This window comes from Bubalus bubalis, chromosome 21 (assembly GCF_019923935.1).
Source record: "Bubalus bubalis isolate 160015118507 breed Murrah chromosome 21, NDDB_SH_1, whole genome shotgun sequence".
Lineage (NCBI taxonomy): Eukaryota > Metazoa > Chordata > Mammalia > Artiodactyla > Bovidae > Bubalus > Bubalus bubalis.
This window is the reverse complement of record NC_059177.1, coordinates 20,923,855-20,944,540: the sequence shown is the minus strand read 5'-3', so window position 1 is coordinate 20,944,540 and position 20,686 is coordinate 20,923,855. Positions and strand designations below refer to the sequence as shown.

Here is a 20,686-nt window from a genome sequence, read left to right as displayed (position 1 = left end):
CATTCCTTTTGATTACTTCCAGTAAATTGTACCCTGCTTTTCTTTTGGAAAACCATTGCCAACCCCATGGTGTCATGGTTGTAGTCTCAGTCTTGATCCCCCTGGGAAGGACATGTCATTCTTTTTCATCAGAATACCCGCTTCTCCAGTCATAGTGATCTGGTTTGTGGATAAGCATTTTCATTCATTCATGCACTGTGTGTTAAATGCTGGGTTTTGTTGTGGATAAAACAGTAAGAAAAATAGGGACTTTGAGCTTAGAGAATTTACATTCTAGATGAAGAAGACATCAAACAAACCTGTAAACAGAAATAAAATTAAATGTCAGGTAACCGTTTTAAGTAATGATTTCAGGTAATGGCTTTCCAGGTGGCTCAACAGTAAAGAATCCAACTGCAATGCAGAAGATGCAGGAGTCGTGGGTTTGATCCCTGGGTCAGGAAGATCTCCTGAAGGAGGGCATGGCAACCCACTCCAGTATTCTGGCCTAGGAAATTCCATGGACAGAGGAGCCTCATGGGCTAGAGTCCAGGGGTCACAAAGAGTTGGACACAACTGAGCGCACAGCACACACAGTGGTTTTACTTAAATTGTGTGAGAGGATTGAAGAGTGACTGAAGGTAGGGATGGTGAAGAGCAATTTTAGAAATGGGGTTGGTGGAAGACCATTAGGATGAAGTGATATTTGGTCTGAATGAAGTGATGGAATATCTTATCAGTATCTTAGATAAAAGTGTTTTGGGGTAGAGGGAACTGTAGGTGCAAAAGCCTTGAGGCTGTAGTAAGAAGGACAAATAAGTGAGGGCAAAGTGATAGGGAATGAGGAAGAGAGGGAGGCAGGGGCCAAATTATACAGGAGCTGATGGTCTATTGGGAAGAGCCCCTGGAGAAGGGAAAGGCTACCCACTCCAGTATTCTGGCCTGGAGAATTCCATGGACACAGTCCATGGGATTGCAAAGAGTCGGACACAGCTGAGCAACTTTCACTTTCACTTGACAGTCTATTGAGAAGACATTGATTGGAACTGTGAAGGGAAAGCATGGAGAGTTTTGAATATGGCAGTGATGAAGAAGGGTTAACTAGAATGTTCCCTGACATGTGATATGGATGCTGGAAGAGTGCATTGGGCTTAATGATGTGCTTCTGGTGAATCGGGAAAAGGAAGCACAAGGAGAGCATGCAGCATGGGAGTTTAGGTCATAAAAGGTAGTGTGATGTCCTTGCTCTCTGTTGGGTGACTCCCTCTAAGGGAAGCCCACTGCCATGTTGCCAGGACACTCAAGCAGTCCTACTGTGGTCACCAGCCAGATAACTTTCTGGTGGAAGATAGCGTCACGTTGGTGTTTAGTCATGACGTCATGGCTTACTCCTTGTGGCCCCATGGACTGTAGCCCGCCAGGCTCCTCTGTCCATGGGATTTCCCAGGCAAGAGTACTAGAATTGGTTCACCATTTCCTCCTCTAGGGGATCTTCCCAACCCAGGGATCAAACCCATGTCTCCTGCATTGGCAGGTGGATTCTTTACCACTGAGCCACCAGGGAAGCCAGATAGTGTCACAGGTTCAAGTGCATATGATATCAATGTCTATTCCATTTCAGAATTGGTTTTCATCTCTCTAAAGAGGAATGCTTTGACCACATTGATACAGTCAAGTGCCCAAAGCACTCCAACCTAAAGGTTTATCTTTTGTGAATCAGGACTCTAAGGAAAGGGCAAATATTAATAGCATGTCTTAGGGATGGAAGTCTGCATTTTGGGTAATTTTATTAGATTGGTTGATTGGAAAAAACCTAGAGCTCAATTTAATTTGTAACAAAAATTTAATCAATGAATTGAACCATTTTTAAATAATATGAAGAAATGGGACTGATTTAAATATTTAACATACAGAAGTGCTATTATGGCATATCAAAGAATACCTTGATTGGTTATTAAGCAAATGCAAAAATTTATAATGTGGGAAAAATGTAACGACATGGGGAGAATATGTGAAAGTCTTGCCAAATGAATAAGCCGAAGATAAAATTAGATTGATTCTGTTGATGTAACTTAAATAAAAACCTGCTGCTAAGCCACTTTAGTCGTATCCAATTTTTATCGACTCTATGGACTATAGCCCGCCAGGCTCCTCTGTCCATGGGATTCTTCAGGCAAGAATACTAGAGTGGGTTGCCGTGCCCTCCAGGAGATCTTCCTGACTCAGGGATCAAACCTGAATCTCTTACGTCCCCTAAATATAAACCTAGATAAGGATATAAAAACTATAATTCAAAGAGGTTATTGATTAGAATAGTAGAATTCTTAGTGTTTAGGTCTCTGTACTTACAATGTCACTCATGGACTTTTAAAATGTTGCATTCCAGTTAGACTTAATTTTCCAGATACGTCCTTATTAGTGGAACACTTGCCTATGATAACCTCAAGTCTAAAGTTCTATGAATACAGTGTGAATTTTGGATTCCTTTCTTAGCTGTACTTTGTATCTTTACTATAAAGCGTCTCCTTTGGGTTGTTATCATTGGGTTAGTTTCCTGAGATTTAGCAACTAGGCTTGGGGTCTAAGCATTTTCTTTCTTGTTTTTCTTTTATAAGATTTATTTATTTATTTTCGGCTTTTCTGAGTCTTTGTTGTTGCCTGTGGACTTTCTCTAATTGCAGTGCACAGGCTTCTCAGTGCCGTGGCCTCTCTTATTGCAGAGCATGGGCTCTGGGCACGCAGACTTCAGCGCAGTGCTTAGCTCAGTAGTTGTGGCTTGTGGGCTCTGGAGTGCTGGCTCAGTAGTTGTGGTGCATGGGCCTCACTGCTCCATGGTATGCTGGATCTTCCCAGACCAGGGATTGAACCTGTGTCCCATGCTTTGGCAGGCAGATTCTTTACCACCAGACCATGAGGAAAGCCCTAAATATTTTCTTGTATACAAAATATCATGCTTTAACAGAAAGATTGGGTCCAATATTTGAAGCGTTCTGCTTTAGAGTTTTCTAAATTTTAGTTCGGAGAAGGCAATGGCACCCCACTCCAGTACTCTTGCCTGGAAAATCCCATGGACGGAGGAGCCTGGTGGGCTGCCGTCCGTGGGGTCGCTAAGAGTCAGACACGACTGAGCGACTTCACTTTGACTTTTCACTTTCATGCATTGGAGAAGGAAATGGCAACCCACTCCAGTGTTCTTGGCTGGAGAATCCCAGGGATGGGGGGGCCTGATGGGCTGCCATCTATGGGGTCGCACAGAGTCGGACACGACTGAAGCGACTTAGCAGCAGCAGCAGCAAATTTTAGTTATCCTTTAGATTTTAGCAACAGTCATGAGCCACCTATACTATGACTTACATAATGATATTTTCTTTAAGTCGAGTAACACATTCATATGTTGCTATTGCTCCTCACAACCTCAGGCATTTATTCATTGTGGAAGCTCAGATGATGGACCCAGATGTAACCTCAGGATCCTCTTTATTACAGCGTCTCAAGGACCCCTTTCCAAGCTCCCTTCTCAATACAGCCAAGAGGCTAGATCTCATCAATAAAATGTGAGTGGATGGGGATAAATGAATATTTCTGTCATGTTTAAAGATCTGATATTAAGAGCTTTATGAAATACAAAAGGAGATATTTGATGAAAAGTTAAATATATCTGGGCTGTTTCCAGGTGAGGTCACAGGTTGGCTTTATAGCAAATTCTTGAAAGATCTTCATTTCTTCTCACTCCATTGCACCCTGAGTTAAGGTAGCTGCCTGTATGCAGGGTTTTCTCAGGGCACTTAGGTAATAGAAGTTTATCTGAGAGATATATGGGGTTATTTTTCTCCCCAGGTTTTACTGACTTCCAGTAAGAGGAGAGCTCTTTCTACATTGTTTGCCATTTGACTTTGGTGCTTCCTTTGAGAGCGAAAAATACTTCGCCATTGAGTTTGGCCATATGACTTGGTTTGGTCAACAGAATGTGACATAAGTAGAGCCTTACAGGTGCTTGTGTGGTTTAGTTTGACCTTTTGCATGAGACACACATGTTCCATGAGGCTGGTTCAAGGAGAATAAAGGGACACGTGGAGCTGATTAGAATGCATTCTGCAGCCTGGAGCCAAGCCCAGCCAAGCTCAGCTGAGTCACAGCCTGCCTGCGGGCCCGTGAGTGAGAGATAAATGCTTATTTTTGAGAGCTGGTACATTTAAGGTCTTTTTATTACCCAGCTACATTGCGGCAAACCTGACAGATACACTGAGTACATACAGTTGTCCAGAAAAGTCAGTTTCTCTGCAAGATATGGAGAGTAAAAGTAAAAGAAAGAGCCCTGAAAGAAACTTCCAATTTTCACAGGAATAAAAAGGAAGAAAGTAAGAACTGAAGCATGTGAACAAAAATAATAGAGAATGTATTTGATAAAGAAGAAACCAATATTAATTTCTTACTGGATAAATGAGCATTTGTTAAAAAATTGGAAGTCTTATGTAAGACTTTTTAAATGTGTGTCCCTGGGTCTGGGCTTGGCATATTGTAAGGTTATCTGTGCCAATGTTTTCTCTTCACCAGCCTGAATAGCCAAGGAAAAACTGTGCTTGGGACGGAATATTACCTCTATCTGTTGCTAAGAGGGACCAGCGCTAACTGCTCATGCATTAACTTACTGAAATGCTGTTCTCATTAATACAGAGTTGTTATAAAAAGGGTAGAAGACTTGAAGGCAAAATACGCCACCAACAGAAGAAGGTTCATGTTTGTGATAAGTTTGCATATTGTTTTCTGAATTTCTTTCACTCAAAATTGTGGTCAGTCACAGCCCATCTGTACTGTTACTTATATAACCTTTTCCTTTACACTGATTAATAATTTATATTTTGCCTAAATGTAAATTTATTTTACAGTTACAGAAGGGGAAATCCAGGCCCACTGTTTGTCCTGGAGACAGCTAGCTGTCCCCTGATGGTTAGGTCTGTTTTTCTATGGTGTAGAATTGTTTCGAGGGAATTCCTCGAGCAGGGACCATATATCCCTGCCTCCTTTCTTTGCAGATGTGGCCCAGTGACTGGATCGCACCAACAATGTGTGAGTGGAAGTGAGGTGTCACTTCTGAGCCCTCAGAATTATAAGAAGTATGTGTATATTATATACATGCTTACTCCTTTTCTAGCTGGGCTTGAAGAAACCCCCAAAACTTAGGGGATGGTGAGGCCACAGACAGAAGTAGGCTGCCCTATACACCAGGTATACGAAAGCAGGTCACCGACAGGAGCTTCCTCCACATGCTGTTACCCAAGCCAGCTGTGAACTTCAATTGTATTGAGGCTTCTGGTAGCTTCAAGCTGATTTTTAACAGCAGCTAGCATCATCAATGTAGTAGGCTTACAGTAAGGTAGCTACAAAAATCAATACTTATTAAAGAAAAGAAAATCACTTTTATACCCAGTTCTATCTTGGGTGCCACCCCTGATAAATGAGTCGAGAAATATTCTTACGGTGCTTGGGTGGACAGATAAAATGTCATGTGAGCAATATTTCCTTTCTTGTTCTGAGGCTCTCGCTGCCAGTCGACTGGAATATTCTTTTTTTTTTTTTTTCAGTTTAAATGTTCATCACCTGCTGTTGAGACATTGCTGACCTTGAAATGCTACCAAATCATGTCAGCGTTCCATCTGATTCTTGGGAGGACAGCAGTCAAAGCATGAACACTCTATTATTAATAAAAGGGAGAGACTGACAGGTCAAGCGAGGCATGTTACTGCTTGGCGTGCTTTCAGAGTGGCCAGCTATTTAATTGAAAGTGTCCAGCTCTCTCTCATTCCAAAGTGCTTGTGTCTTCCTTTGCCAGGTTGGGGTCACCACTTATGATCCAACATGCTCACCCAGGGGAACCTCTACAAGGAGGCTTCTAGACCTGCCCTGCTGTTTCTTTTCTGTCCTTTTTGTGACTTTCAGAAAGGTACCTTTGGGAAAGAATTAAGGGGAGGGAATTTCTCCGTGTGAAATCTGTGACTTAGTAGTTAGGTTGTGCATGTGTGCATGCTAAGTCACTTCAGTCGTGTCCAGCTCTTTGCCACCCCGTGGACTGTAGCCTGCCAGGCTCCTCTGTCCATGGGGATTCTCCAGGCAAGAATTCTAGAGTGGGTTTCCATGCCCTCCTCTAGGGGATCGTCCCAACCAGGAATCGAACCCACATCTCTTATGTCTCATGCATTGGCAGGTGGGTTCTTGACCACTAGCACCACTGGGAAGCCTGGCAGTTACAGTTAGTCACGTTAATTTCTATAATATGAAAGCCCTTTCGGGTGCTTCTGGTGGGGGCCATCTTTTGCACCTGAATTCAGAGATTGGGCTGCTTCCCCCTCATTGTCCTGTTATACTCTGAGGCCTTGAAGTTCTTCCAGCTGGTGGGAGATCGAGAGTAGAACACTTCTTTCATACTTTCACACTGAGTATTTTTGTAAAACCATCCCTTCCAGCAAATGCAAATAATCAATCATTTTTAGATTATCTTTGAACCCCCCTCCCCTCTACTTCCCTATGTCACTGTGCCAGGATTTCTGGCATAGCCCAAGTTTGGTGGGACCTCTTCCCAGCTGCTCTTTTGTTCCAAAGGCCTCTCTGACTTGTCATTCTCATTACAAAGCTGCTGATGGGCCCCACTGAACTGAGCCTTGGCTGAGTCCCCTAGGACATGGAAAGTACTTACTTATTTTATTAGTGGTGATCAGTGATTTTCTTTAGTTATAGACTGAGAGTGTATCCAGTGTGCATGCGCTTAGCCCAGGGATTGACATACTGCCTCATGCAGATGGCAGGGGGCTGCAGTTTTCTTTGGGCAAGGAACCCAGCACCTGCTTAGAGTGCTGCAGTTGGTGGTTGGGAGTCTATGTGGAATTGGCTATTGGGTGCATGGGGGAGTGTCTCCTGGGAGCTGACCTTCGCAGTGGGCTTCCTTGTATTGAATTCTTCAAAGTTCAAGAGTCTCAGGGTACCCTGGGGAGTGAAGGTCTTGAGTGTATAACAGGTAAGCCCTTTGTTACTGGCTGAGACATTACTGCTGCCAGGCCTCTTATGATGCAGTCACCCTACCTCCTCTGTCCTGTTGTTGTTTAGTCATTAAATCGTGGCAGACTCTTTGTGACACTGTTCCTGGGCTTTCCCTGGCAAGAATACTGGATCTTCTCCAGGGGATCTTCCTGACCCAGGGATCAAACCTGGATCTTTTGTGTCTCCGACCTTGGTAGGCAGATTCTTCACCACTGCACCACGTCTGTCCTGACATGTACAAAAACAGAATTGTCAAGTGTGTTCCATGTCGCTGTCATTGTTTCCTGAATGGTGCTTCTGTGCATTCCTTTCTGCTTTTTTAAAAAAATATTTATTTGGCTGCATTGGCTTGAGTAGTTGTGGTGCCTGGGCTTGGTTGTACCTGTGGTATGTGGGCTCTTAGTTCCCTGAGCAGGGATCGAATCTGTGTCCCTTATATTGCAAGGTGGGTTCTTAACCATTGGACTACCAGGTAAGTCCCCCCTTCCTGCTTTATCTGTGATCTCTCCTAGTTTGTGACCTTCTTATTCCATCTACCAGGCAGATGAACAGTTAAGAGCTTGGTTTCCAAAACTACTCAGAGGGTCAAGGCTCAGTCCCACTGCTTGCTGGCATGTTTCGGGGCAAGGTTTTCTTTTTTTAAAATCTGAAACTGAGTTTCCTTTTTTTAAAAAGTGAAAGCAAAATCTATTTTTGGTTGTGCTGGGCCTTTATTACTGTGCAGGCCTTTTTCTAGTTGCAGTGAGTGGGGACTACTCTCTGGTTGAAGTGCGAGGGCTTCCTTCTCATTGCAGTGGTTTCTCTTCTTATAGAGCGTGGGCTCTAGGGTGTGTAGGCTTCAGTAGCTGCGGCTCCTGGGCTCTGTGGCTGTGGCTCCCGACTCGAGAGCACAGGCTCAGTAGTTGTGGGCACAGGCTTAGTTGCCCTGTGGCATGTGGGATCTTCCTTGACTAGGGATTGAATCTGCATCTCCTGCTTGGCTGGCAGATTCTTTGCTGCTGAGCCACCAGGGAAGCCCCCTGAAACTGACTTTTCTTATCTGTGTAATGAAGACGATAATCTCCACCTTAAGTGATGGTTTTCTGGATCAACTGAGTAAATGCAGGTACAGCATGTAGCATAGATCAGGCAGTGACTAAACATAGCTATTATTACTGATCATATCCCTTACAGCTCTCCGGGCCAGGACATCCTTTAGCCAAAATTTCATCTCTCTGCTGTCAGCTCAGGGGATCATAGAGTGTTTGGAATAGTAGCTTTTCCTGAATCAACCCAGAACTTGAAAATTCCTTTTGCAAATGCTTCCTGATTAGGGAACCTAAAGATGACAGTAAAACAAAACAAAACAAAACTTTAGAGAAGGCTAATTATGTGCCAGACTCTATGAAGCACTTTGTGTGTGACTCATACATTCTTTACTCCCTCTAAGACTCTATGAATGAGGTGTCATGACTTCCCTTTATATAGATGAGAAAAATAAGGCCAGGGTGTTTTAAGTACCTTGTCTAATGTTCTACAGATAGTGGCAGAGCCAGAACGTAAACCTAAGTCTGTCTGACTCCCCAGTATCTGTTCACTGCTGTTGATGCTATTCCTAAAAAAGTGGGCAGGACTTATAAACCAGTTCTTGTCGGTCAGTCGCTAAGTCATATCTGATTCTTCGAGACCCCATGGACTGTAGCCCATAAGACTCCTCTGTCTATGGGATTCTCTAGGCAAGAATACCAGAGCTGGTTGCCATTCCCTTCTCTAGGGGATCTTCTTGACCCAGGGATCAAACCCACATCTGTTGCTTAGCAGGCGAATTCTTTACCACTTAGCCCCCTATGAAGCCTCAAATCTTGCAAAAACCATTTCACCTTTTCATCCTCCTGACATGGCATTGACTGTATTAGACAAGAAACCAAAATCACCTCAGGTATTTCAGATTAAGGGGATATAACTCAGGGGATTGGTTACATGGTAATGGAAGGCTGAAAGCAAAAACAGACACTGAAGTAGTGTGGAAGTATTAACTGCAGGAAGCAGTCATCACTAAGGAAAAAAGGATGCTATGGAGCTCTAGGTACTTGTAGGGGAGAGGGTCCTGCAGCGCTGGGTGCCCACACTCAGGGCTTGCCGATGTCTGATACTTGGCTTATTCGGTGGGGACTCCGTGGGGCTGGTACCCTGAATCCTGAGAAGCGCAGAAACTATCTGATGCTGTTGGAATAAGACCAACGTGAACTGAACACAGACAGGAGTGGCTTTCCTGCTCCATAACCTCACTGCAGACCCTAAGTGAAAGCTAGGGAGCAGGGACACCCTGGAGCCAGTTTACAGACACCCAGGGCTTCCCTGATGGCTCAGATGATAAAGAATCGGCCTGCAATGTGGGAGACCTGGGTTCGATCCCTGGGTCCAGAAGATCTTCTGGAGGAGGGCATGGCAACCCACTCCAGTATTCTTGCCTGAAGAATCTCATGTACAGAGGAGCCTGAGGGCTACAGTCCATGGGGTCGCAGAGTGGGACACAACTGAGTGACTGAGCACAAAGGCCATCGGCATAGCAGGATGGAGAGGGTGGGCCCGGACTGAGAGAAATGGGCCAATGACAGGCACAAGTGCTGTTTCGCTGGCTAACATGGAGGTCCAGGCGGACATGGGGGTGGACATGCGCCATGTCAGTGGACATGGGCAGCTGCCTGTGAGGAGAATGAACCCGACTGGGGCAGCTGAGGAGAGATTGACTTTTCTCCCTCTGCAAGCTCTGTGCCTCCAGTTTTGATACAATTGGTCTGATTTTAGGGTTTTCCATCAAGTGTGTTCTTTCTGCGTCGGAGGCTCTATGTGGTCTTAAACCAAGAGGCACATCAGCCTGCTGGGTCACTTCCCAGACTAATTAGCTCTATTAAGCCATTTTTCCTTTTAGCTACAGGTAGTCGTCCTGGTATAAGTGGAAGAAACTCCATTGCTGGCCCGGCACCGTGCCTCATTTCCTGGGAGACTTTCTTTCTCTTTGAATTACCCATTTAGTTTTGTGAGCAAATGCTTCAGTGGGGAGGAAGAGCCTGGCAGTGAACAGGGGCGAGGGGAGAGCCTGCAATTTGAAATGCTGAGTGGCAATTTCACCTCGGCCAGGCTTGTCACAGGGCTGATGAATGGTCCTTGGTAGCACGCTTGCCAGTGATGTTAAAATCTCCTTCGGGTCCAAGCCGAATGCTCCTCGCCTCTCGGCATTGAGAGACGGTAGGTGGTGCTGTGGTGTTAAAGGATGATTAAAGGAGAGGAAGAAAAACTGTGATGAAGGAAGAAAAAATGTGATGGAGAAACTGGAGGAGGGGGCAGTGGTTGGAGTGGACTGGCTGAAAGAAGGGTAAGATGAATATGTATCCTTATTCAGTCTTTCTCCAATGCAGGTGAGCCTTTTTCCATTGCAGAGCTGGGGGTTGCCTAGGAATATGTGACTTCAGACCCAAACTATGTTGGGCTTTTGCAAATCAAATCGCACACATGTCAGGCAGCAGCCTACTGACTGTATGTGTTGGGTATATGTCTAACAGTAGAAGTTTGGCTGCTTCATTTCCCTGTCTCAGTTTTTTTTCCCCCCTTACTACTCTCCTACTTTCTCATTTTGCTTTTTTGTTTTAAATTTTATTATTTATTTTGGCTGTTCTGGGTCTTCATTGTGGCACATGGGCCCCTCTTGGCTTTGAGTGGGATAAGTTGTGGTATGTGGGATTTTATTTCCCTGGCAATTGATTGAATCCATATCCCCTGCATGGGAGCATGGAGTCCTATCCACTGCACCACCAGGGATGTCCTTCATATTACTTTTTTGGTCTTCAGTTCAGTTCAGTCATTCAGTCTCAGTCATGTCTGACTTTGCGACCCCATGGACTGCAGCACACCAGGCTTCCCTGTTTATCACCGACTCCCAGAGCTTGCTCATGGAGCATGTCCATTGAGTCCGTGATGCCATCCAACCATCTCATCCTCTGTTGTCCCCTTCTCCTCCTGCCTTCAATCTTTCCCAGCATCAAGGTCTTTTCAAATGAGTACCCTTCCTCTTACCCATTCAGTTCAGTTCAGTAAATTTTGTACCTGTCACTATTTTCTGAGGCATGGTGGGGTATCTGGGGGAATGGAATGGAAAAATAACTTTCTTTTCATAGAAAGGAGATTACCATTGCTTGTGTACCCATTAAGTCTAGGGACTGAGTTAGCACTTTTATGCTCACTTTATCTTGTTTAACCATTTAATTTAGTCACATGTATAACTAGTGTTTCTGGAGACCTTGCTGTATCCTAGAGGGGTGGGGAGGGCATGGCCCCATGGCTTTGGCAATGGAGAGACTAGAGAATTGAAAAGCCACTGCCTTTGTGTATCTTTGTGGCTTTATGGTCTGAATCCTGATGCTTCGACCACATATTTTATGTGGCTTCCTTCAGCATTCTTGCAGTTCTGGAGACTGACTGCCTGGGTTCAAATCCCAACTCTCCTACTTCTTAACTATCAGAAGTTGGGTAAGTTATTTAATTTCTCACTATTTTAGTTTTTTTTTTTTTAACAGGATAAAGTGACATGTATTAATAGGTCCTCCTTCAAAGAATAGTTTTGAAAACCGAGTGAGCTAACCAAAGTTTAGGACAATAACTGGCATGTATTAAATATATGATAAGCTTTAGCTTTCAGATAAACTGTAGCTTTCATTGTCCTCATCACCATCTTCAAAATCATTAATATGCTTACCATATTTAGTAGAGGTATGATGACATCTCGGCTCCTCCCCAGGCCCCCAACTATGCCCCTGAAGTAGGCAGCAAATAGGGATGAGTTTAGGAAAGTCTCGTGGAAAAGGCTGAATTATAGCTGCCTGTGCTCTGAGAAAGTTTGGAGGTGAACTTCTGAACCCAAGAGGGTCATGGACTCTACAGTAGCAGTCCCCAATCTTTCTGGCACCAAGGACCAGTTTTGTGGAAGACAGGTTTTCCACAGACTAGGGTTGGGGAATGGTTATGGGATGATGCAAATGTATTATATTTGTTATGCTGCCTCTCACAGGAGGCAGAGCTCAGGCGATAATGGAGTGATGGGGAGCAGCTGTAAATACAGATGAAGCTTTGCTTGCCAGCCCACTGCTCACCTCCTGCTGTGCGCCCCTGTTCCCATCAGGCCAGGGACTGGTACCCGTCTGTGGCCCGGGGGCTGGGGACTCCTGCTACAGAGATTCAGATGAGACCTATGGTCTTTGTTCCCTGTGAGTTGCACACATGTACATTTTGCAGACAATTTCAGTGGGATCACATAATCCCCAAGGTCAAGCGTGTGTCTTGTGGAGGACATAAACCTCAGGCTTAGGACCCCCACTTTGAGATGACTTCTAGGTTGGATGTTCTCTGTCTAAACACCATGAGACTGTGTACAAGAGGGAGCAGGTGCTGTCAGCGCCCCATCTAGGTCTTAGCTGCCTCACTGGGGTGCCCCTCTCCCAGCTGCTGTGGGTACAGGCTGCTGATGGCTTATCCATGCCCTTCTCATCTGAGATTGTCCTTGAGTTACATGCTCCATACCCCCAAGTCATTGCCACAAAGGGCAGCCCTCAGTGATGACTGACTGATGGAGGCACAGAATATCCTAGTCGCCTTGCCTCTGGGTGGTTCAGACACTGGGATACAGTTTATGCTTCTGAGCTCCTCATGGGATCAGACCGAGACTTTTTATGGAAGCACATTTTTTGCCTAGCTTTGGCTCCTTCCCTGCCCACCTCCTTCACACCCTTATGGGTCTCTCCTGAGAGTGTTCTCTCAGTAAAGAACTTGCGTGAGAGTCCCTGCATCTGAGTTTGTTCACACTTGTGTGCTAAGTCACTTCTGTCTCCAGGTTCCTCTGTCCATGGGATTCTCCAGGCAAGAATATTGAAGTGGGTTGCCATTTCCTTCTTCAGGGGATCTGCCCAACCCAAGGATTGAACCAGAGTCTCTCATGTCTCCTCATTGGCAGGCAGGTTATTTGCCGCTAGCGCTACCTGGGAAATCCCCGGGGATCTAAGTCTGTTCGCGTTTGGGACCTGAGTTAGAGAGGAATTTGAGACAGCTCTCCAGAAGGTTCAGAGTGAATGCGCTAGATGCGATTTGGCGGGGAGCGGGGGGGAAGGGGGGGCGGCGCAGCTTCTTTCTTCTCTCCATCTCTGCTGCCTCCTTCTTCACTGTCCCTATTGCTATGTGACATCTAGGTTGATTCTAGACGTGTCGGACAGATTTTGGGGGGAGCTTACTAACAGCAAGTGGCATAAGTGGTCACCTTGGAGCCCTCTCACTGCAGACCAGAGGTTTTCTCTTGAGCTGCAGAAAGTCTTTCATGCAGAGAGGATCCTTTAATAAGGCTGCTGAACAGCGATGATTAATGTATTAGAGCTGGGGAGCCCCTACCTTAGCAAGCAGTTTCCTTTGACAGCCAGAGACCGGACGAGGCAGATAAGAGAAAAAGTGCAGAATCATGTTTTGGTGTTTAATTTGGCAGCCCATAGCTCATTTTAATTACTCGGAAATAATTATCTCTGGCACACAGCTGGGTTTGTCTTCGTGTAACTTGTGAGTCATTTTCACGCACTTGAATAAATCAAGCAGGTTGAAAGGAAGGGCTGAAGCCACATGACACATTCAGTGGTAAAGTGCAGAGAGTGACAACTTGGGACCTGAAAAAGAAGACCTGGGACATTGTGTCTTTGTGTCCAAGGCAAAGAGTGCTAGCTATTGAAATTAGAAGCGGGTGAGTCCTGAGGCTATTTTAGGAGCTGAGCTGTCAGAGCTGAGTGAGGGGGGTGGTACTGGGGGATTATGGAAAAGAGGCAGCCACCCAGGAAGGCCCTGAAGTGTGGCTGTCAAGAGCATGGGTTTTGGGGTTGGACAGATAGGACTCTGAATCTTCATTCTACCACTTACTTTTTTTTTTGTTTTTTAGTTATGTTGAAAGATATAATGACTTTGTCTAAGTGTGTTTCCTTATATTATAAAATTAGAAATGTCTTTGGTGCTATATCATCTTCTCTCCATGGGGCTTCTCTCATAAATGCTCATTATCCTGCTGCTGCTCAGGGCTAAGGAGAGAATGGTTGTGGGTCACTGTTTCCCTAGCCATTGCCATGCAGACATTACTAATCAACCACACATAGCTCTATCATCAAGCCTGACCGTGACCTCAGAGTCCTCAAACAGCCTTCCTAGCACCTACCTCCAATCTCCGTGCGTCAGCATGTTCAATGAAATAATGACTTCTGGTTTAAAATCTTCTTCCTCTTCGATGTTTGATATTCTCATCTGTAAAATGAGTTTGAAGGGCGATCACTTTCAAGGCTTTCTAATTTGATAACTCGGTATTTAAAGAGACAGAGAAATGGATCATCAGAGGTTGGATGAGTTTGGCTCCCATGCTTTGCTTAATGCTCTGCAGATAATCACTCAGTTGGTAAAGCCGAGGCTGCTTACAAGAAGGAGGATGAGTAGTCCATGAGATCAGGAGTGAAGATCTATGTTTTTACCTCCAGTCCCCCAGCCCCTCTGGCTTGCTCCTTGCACAACATCCATAACCTAATATACCAGCCCCCATTCAGACCCAAGTGGTCCTACTATGAGGACATGTTCTGGGTGAAGGTTCCCTTCAGAGGGAGGAGCTGCCTCAATTTCAAAGTCTTCCTCTGCCTGGATCCTGCCTGTTCAGTTACTCATTGGCTTCCCTGACTGGCCTTAAAGTCTGTGACCTGTAACTGGCCTGACCCTGACTTTCCATCAGTAAGCCTTGCATTGTTCTTAAAGGTCAATTTAACTTTTCAAAGATACAGTTACGATGCCCTTCATGGTAGTAAAATTAGACAATATAGAAAACCAAAGATACAGTTCACTATTAAAATATAAAATATGTGTATTATCTGTCCAGGCTTCTTCTGTGTATATGTGTATATTTAAGATAATGTTGTATGAGCATATTTCCATGTTTCTAAATATGTTCTACCCTGTTGAAAATGTCATCATCCAGATTGGTTTCTTCTGTTGCTTGCACTTTGCTTTTGTTCAATTCAATGAAACATTCCTTGAGCATCTGTTCTGTGTTGGTGCCCACAGCCTGGTAGGGGTGGACAGACATGAGAGAACTGAAGATGACACACCCTGACAAAGTCTACTAGAGAAGGATTCATAGTGTTACAGGAGCTGAGACTGCCGAGTGCTGAGCCGAGACTAGAAGGAAAGCGGATCGTTCAGAGAGGAAGTCAACCCCAGAACCAGTGAGGATGCATAGGCCCATAAAGAGGTGTGGCCTGCTGAGGTTAGGTTGTGCAGACGGCGTGGGGTGGGAAAGAGAAGCCCACGTTTGGCCCTCAGCTAGCTTCTCTGTCTTGCAGGCTGCTGATAAACATTTGATTAGTGAATCGATATTCCTAGGCCTGACATTGTCTCTTACCTCCTTCTGCATCTTGGCTTCGGTATTAAATTGGAGTAGGGTTGCAGGACCCAGCCAGGTCTGGGGACTCAGATTGCCTGTGTGGCAAATGCCATCAGCATCCTTCTTCAGCCTCACTGAGCCCCCACTGTCGTTCACATGGACCAGTTGGCAGCCTCTGCTTGTATTTGCCTGCAGGCTTCTTGGAGAGTTGGAGTGCACTTTGTCCTTGGCCCCGAGTGCAGCCTTCAACCTGTGACTTACTGGAGTTAGTTTGTGAGTATCTTGGCTTCTTCATCCCTCATGGGTATAACTCAGTGATACTCTGGCTCCAGAGGTTCCTGGAGACATTAAATTCCAATTACTCTACACAGTTACACGCCCTTCATCCTCTGTTTTCGTTTACCTGTCCTGCTCTCTCTCCCCCTGACTGGTGTTTGCTAGGATTCTGTCCCAAATAAGCTCCTTGAACCTAAACCCCATCACAAGGTCTTAAGAAGAGACGGCACTTTGTGATTCAGTGGCTAAGCCAAAGAGGACTGACTGGTCTTTCTGCAATTGTGTCTTAAAATAACCTGAACCAGCACCAAGTTCACGATCTTGAAATATTTCCTTCCAGATTCCTTTTCTAATGGCTCAGCCTGAGCTAAACTAGTATGCATCCCTAGATGGAGTACTGCAAGAATGTTTGGCAAAACTAATACAATTATGTAAAGTTTAAAAATAAAATAAAATTAAAAAAAAAAAAAAAGAATAATCCTGTTTCCATGCCTCATAAGGTCACACAGATGTCATCAAAAGGTATTTGCTTGGATTTGAAGCAATAGTAAAGCCTCTGTTGGCTTTATTACTGTGTTTTCCAAGCTTTCTTGACTAAAAAAAAGATTCCAGAAGTGAAAATATTCATGTGTAACTACATCTTGGCTGGTTGGCAAAGAGGAACTTGTATTTGATTTCCATAAAGGATGGAAGTTCCAGAAGAATAAAATGGTTCAGCTTTAAAAAAAAAGATTTTAAAATGAAATTTACATCTAAGACATAAAAATTTTTAAGGTAGTTTATTTTTATGTATTTTTCTTGCTTCAGGATGTAGATTTTTAATATCCAGGGCCCAAATGAGGACAGGTTAAAACATGAAGAGTGTTCATTTTGGTCTGGGAAAGGACATGACTAAGCTTTGTAAAATCCTTAGTGTTTACATACTAGAGTTTACATGCTAGAGTGTTTACATCTCTCCTTTAATTCCCTCTAACACTCCCTCAGATAAATAGCAATCTTCCGGTTTGTCAAATGGGAAAAGGAACCCAGAGAGAGCAAGTTTTGAAGCCTAACATGAAACCCTAGTCTGTGTGATCCTGATTCCGAGGTCTGTGGTATGTCTGACTCATCTAAACAGTTTTCTTTTTTTTATACATAATTTTATTTGTTTGTTTATTTATCTTTGGCTCTGCTGGGTCTTCGTTGCTCCTCTGGCTGTTCTCTAGTTGTGGTGAGTGGGACATACTCTCTAGTTGCGGTGCACGGGCTTCTCATTGCAGTGGCATCTCGTGTTGCAGAGCATGGGCCCGAGGGCACATAGGCTCAGTAGTTGTGGTTCCTGGGATCTAAAGCGCAGGCTCAGTGGTTGTGATGCAGGGGCTTAGTTGCTCAGCAGCATGTGGGATCTTCCCAGATCAGGGTTGAATGCATGTCTCCTGCATTGGCAGGTGGATTCTTTACCACCAAGCCAGCAGGGAAGCCCTAAGCAGTTATTCTAAAACATGAATAAAGAGTTTTTAGATACATCATCTTCACTGTTTGAATGTGGCATGCTTGGCATAGCAAAGAGACCAAGGTGGATGAACGAGTGCAACTTTTAGTTCAGTTGCTCAGTCATGTCTGACTCTTAGTGACCACATGGACTGCAGCACACCAGAGTTCCCTGTCCATCACCGACTTCCAGAGCTTGCTCAAACTCAGTCTAACCAGTCAGTGCTGCCATCCAACCATCTCATCCTCTGTCGTCCCCTTCTCCTCCTGCCCTCAATCCCTCCCAGCATCAGTCTTTTCCAATGAGTCAACTCTTTGCATGAGATGGCCAAAGTACTGGAGTTTCAGCTTCAGCATCATTCCCTCCAAAGAAATCCCAGGGCTGATCTCCTTCAGAATGGACTGGTTGGATCTCCTTGCAGTCCAAGGGACTCTCAAGAGTCTTCTCCAACACCACAGTTCAAAAGCATCAATTCTTCAGCTCTCAGCCTTCTTCACAGTCCAACTCTCACATCCATACATGACCACAGGAAAAACCATAGTCCTGACTAGACGGACCTTTGTTGGCAAAGTAATGTCTCTGCTTTTGAATATGCTATCTAGGTTGGTCATAACTTTCCTTCCAAGGAGTAAGCATCTTTTAATTTCATGGCTGCAGTCACCATCTGCCGTGATTTTGGAGCCCAAAAAAATAAAGTCTGTCATTGTTTCCATTGTTTCCTTATCTATTTGCCGTGAAGTGATAGGACTGGATGCCATGATCTTTGTTTTTTGAATGTTGAGTTTTAAGCCAGATTTTTCACTCTCCTCTTTCACTTTCATCTAGAGGTTCTTTAGTTCTTCTTCACTTTCTGCCTCATGGATTAAAGTAAGACATTTGGATTTTCTTCCAAATAGAAGGAGAAACTCTTGAGCTTTTCCAGAAAGGGAGATGGCCTGATCTGATTTATTTTTAAAAAGATGTATTAGTAAACTCTTAAGTATTGGATAGTTAGTGTTTTAATCTCTGTGTAGGCTGTACTGTCTCAGTTATAAGTACTCAGTTCTGCTGCTGTACCATGGAACTAGCCATGAACAATACTTAAACAAATGGCTATGTTCCCAATTGTTTATACAACCAGGTGGCTGGCTCAGGTGTTATAAGGTCAAGTTGGCTCCTGGGGGGAGATTATAGGAAGAAAAGGATGAAAGTATGAGACTAATAAGGAAACTATGATAGTAAATCCTGGTATAGTTTGGAGGGGAGTGATGAGGGTTTGATGAAGGACTGGATGTGAGAGTTGAAGAAAAAGAGGAAATAAGAATGATTCTTGTTTTGGGAAGTTGGGCAACTGGGTGATAGGTATCATTTCCTGCGATGATGAACATTGATGGGGGGGCGCAGGTCCTTTTCTTCTAAATTCAAGTCCAGATCTGTTTAGCGTGGTATGGTTTGTTTTGTCTCAAATGAACAATGCTAACTTTGATGTGAATGAACTCTCAACACAATCACATGGCAGTGTGTTTAAACTGACTTTATGGGAGCTTCAAATGTGAGAACCATCACATCATGCTTTGCATCAAATGTACTTTGGCAGGTGTGACAACCCCCTTTTGTCCCCACCTCACCTGCCAATGGGGAGCCCCTGGAGTGAAGAGATGCCAGTGGTTCAGTGTTGTGGCCCTACAGGGAGTAACGCTCTGCTGTATTTAAACAGATGCTCAGAATATATTAGTAAACATTGAGCTGTTAAATGTTTTATACCTTATTAGAGATCATGTGATGCTGCTTTACGTATAATGGATCTGGGATTTACATTATCTTTGACTTCTGGTATTATGATGCTGGACAAGACTCTTGAGAGTCCCTTGGACTGCAAGGAGATGAGACCTAAAATCCTAAAGGAAATCAACCCTGAATATTTATTGGAAGGACTGATGCTGAAGCTGAAGCTCCAATACTTTGGCCACCTGATGTGAAGAGCCAGCTTGCTGGAAAAGACTCTGATGCTAGGAAAGATTGAAGGCAGAAGGAGAAGGAGATGACAGAGGATGAGATGGTTGGATGGCATCATCGGCTCATTGGACATGAGTTTGAGCAAACACCAGGAGATAGTGACGGACAGGGAAGCCTGGAATGCTGAAGTCCATGAGGTCGTGAAGATTTGGACGTGACTTAGTAACTGAACAACAACAACAACTGGGGTAAATGTAGTTACAGCAGTTCAAAGTAAAATAAAAGTAAATAATTTTGACTACTTTTCTCTCTCCCGATGTGAATTTGTATGTGAATTTGTATATGTGTGTGCATGTGTGCCTGCTAAGCTGACAACAATGCTTCCAGTGGTGCATAGAAATCCTTAGGAAAAAGCTTGCATTCTGAGCTATGAAATTCCAAACCAGGAACAGTGTGGCTCGGAAACCTTTTCCTCCTGTTTAAAAAACAAAAAATTGGCAGCAAAGTATATATGCTTTAATAATGTCTGGATCTCAAGACCCACATATGTATTTTTTAGTATCACAATAAAATTCTGTGAGTTTATAGTAAGATTGTCTTGAGTAGCAGGTAATCCCTTCAGCTCATGATGCCACCAAGATCTTCAGGATGATAATTGTGGCATCCAGTGTTATATATCTTCACACTCAGACCATTGCTGCAGTAGTGATGATCTTTGAAAGATTTAGGGTCCTGAGGGCAACTTAAAATATGACTGAGAGCCTATGAGATGGACTATCTTAGATTTTATTGATAAGGAGACACCATAGAAATCAAGGAATTAATGCTCTGGTCCATTCCTGATGCAGAAAGAAAAGCATCCTTAAGGATTTTCTAAGAAAACTTGCTCAGGTTCCTCTCCAGTGCTTGGTTTCTCCACCATCACGGTAATTGACAAGAACAAAAGGGACAGGAGGAAAAGTTCCTGGATCAGCTTTTTCAGGGAGCTTGTCCACACAGTTCTGTTCTTTGTTACTGCAAATTCCCCCTGACAGATTGCTCAGGACCACACATTGCACACCGCAAAGCCTGAAATGCCTAGGTTTTGTGTGCCATGGCGTAGGAGGATGCACAGACTTTGCCTTCAACTGTTAATTCTGTGGCTTATACCTTAACACAACATGCACTAAAGCTCCTGCTTCCCAGGACTGTAAGTGATCCTAAAACTCTACAAGTATGTTTACCTGACAGATCTATTCTAATATGATTGTTGTTGTTCAGTCATTAAGTCCTGTCTGACTCTTTGTGACCCCATGGACTGCAGCACGCCAGGCTTCCCTGTCCTACATCACCAACTCCTGGGGCTTGCTCAAACTCATGTCCATCGAGTCGGTGATGCCACCCAACCATTTAATCCCCTGTTGTCCCCTTCTCCTCCTGCTTTCAACCTTTCCCAGCATCAAGGTCTTTTCCAGTGAGTTGACTCTTCGCATCAGGTGGCCAAAGTATTGGAGCTTCAGCATCCATCCTTCCAATGAATATGCAGGGTTGATTTCCTTTAGGATTGACTGGCAGCAAAAAGAGCAAAGTACAGA

The 20,686-nt window shown here is 44.3% G+C and overlaps 1 protein-coding gene across 42 annotated transcripts in view; it reads left to right on the top strand.

Moving 5' to 3' along the window:
• Positions 1-20,686, top strand: part of LOC123330947 — a 419,147-nt gene that overhangs the window by 53,953 nt on the left and 344,508 nt on the right. For 20 of the 42 annotated variants that reach the window (XR_006547250.2, XR_006547248.2, XR_006547256.2 and 17 more), the window contains one exon: positions 3,399-3,533. The exons of 1 other annotated variant lie outside the window; for it this stretch is intronic. Coding sequence is in view for 5 of the 41 variants with exons in the window: in XM_044933629.2 (XP_044789564.1) it covers positions 3,466-3,533 (68 nt within the window). In the remaining 36 variants the exon portion in view is untranslated. Of the gene's footprint in view, positions 1-3,398; positions 3,534-3,816; positions 4,164-4,533; positions 4,933-5,012; positions 5,094-5,561; positions 5,787-15,111; positions 15,299-15,625; positions 15,704-16,690; positions 16,801-18,928; positions 19,123-20,686 lie in introns of those variants that run through there. 21 more of the 42 variants (XM_044933629.2, XM_044933630.2, XM_044933631.1 and 18 more) reach the window with 15 other exon arrangements.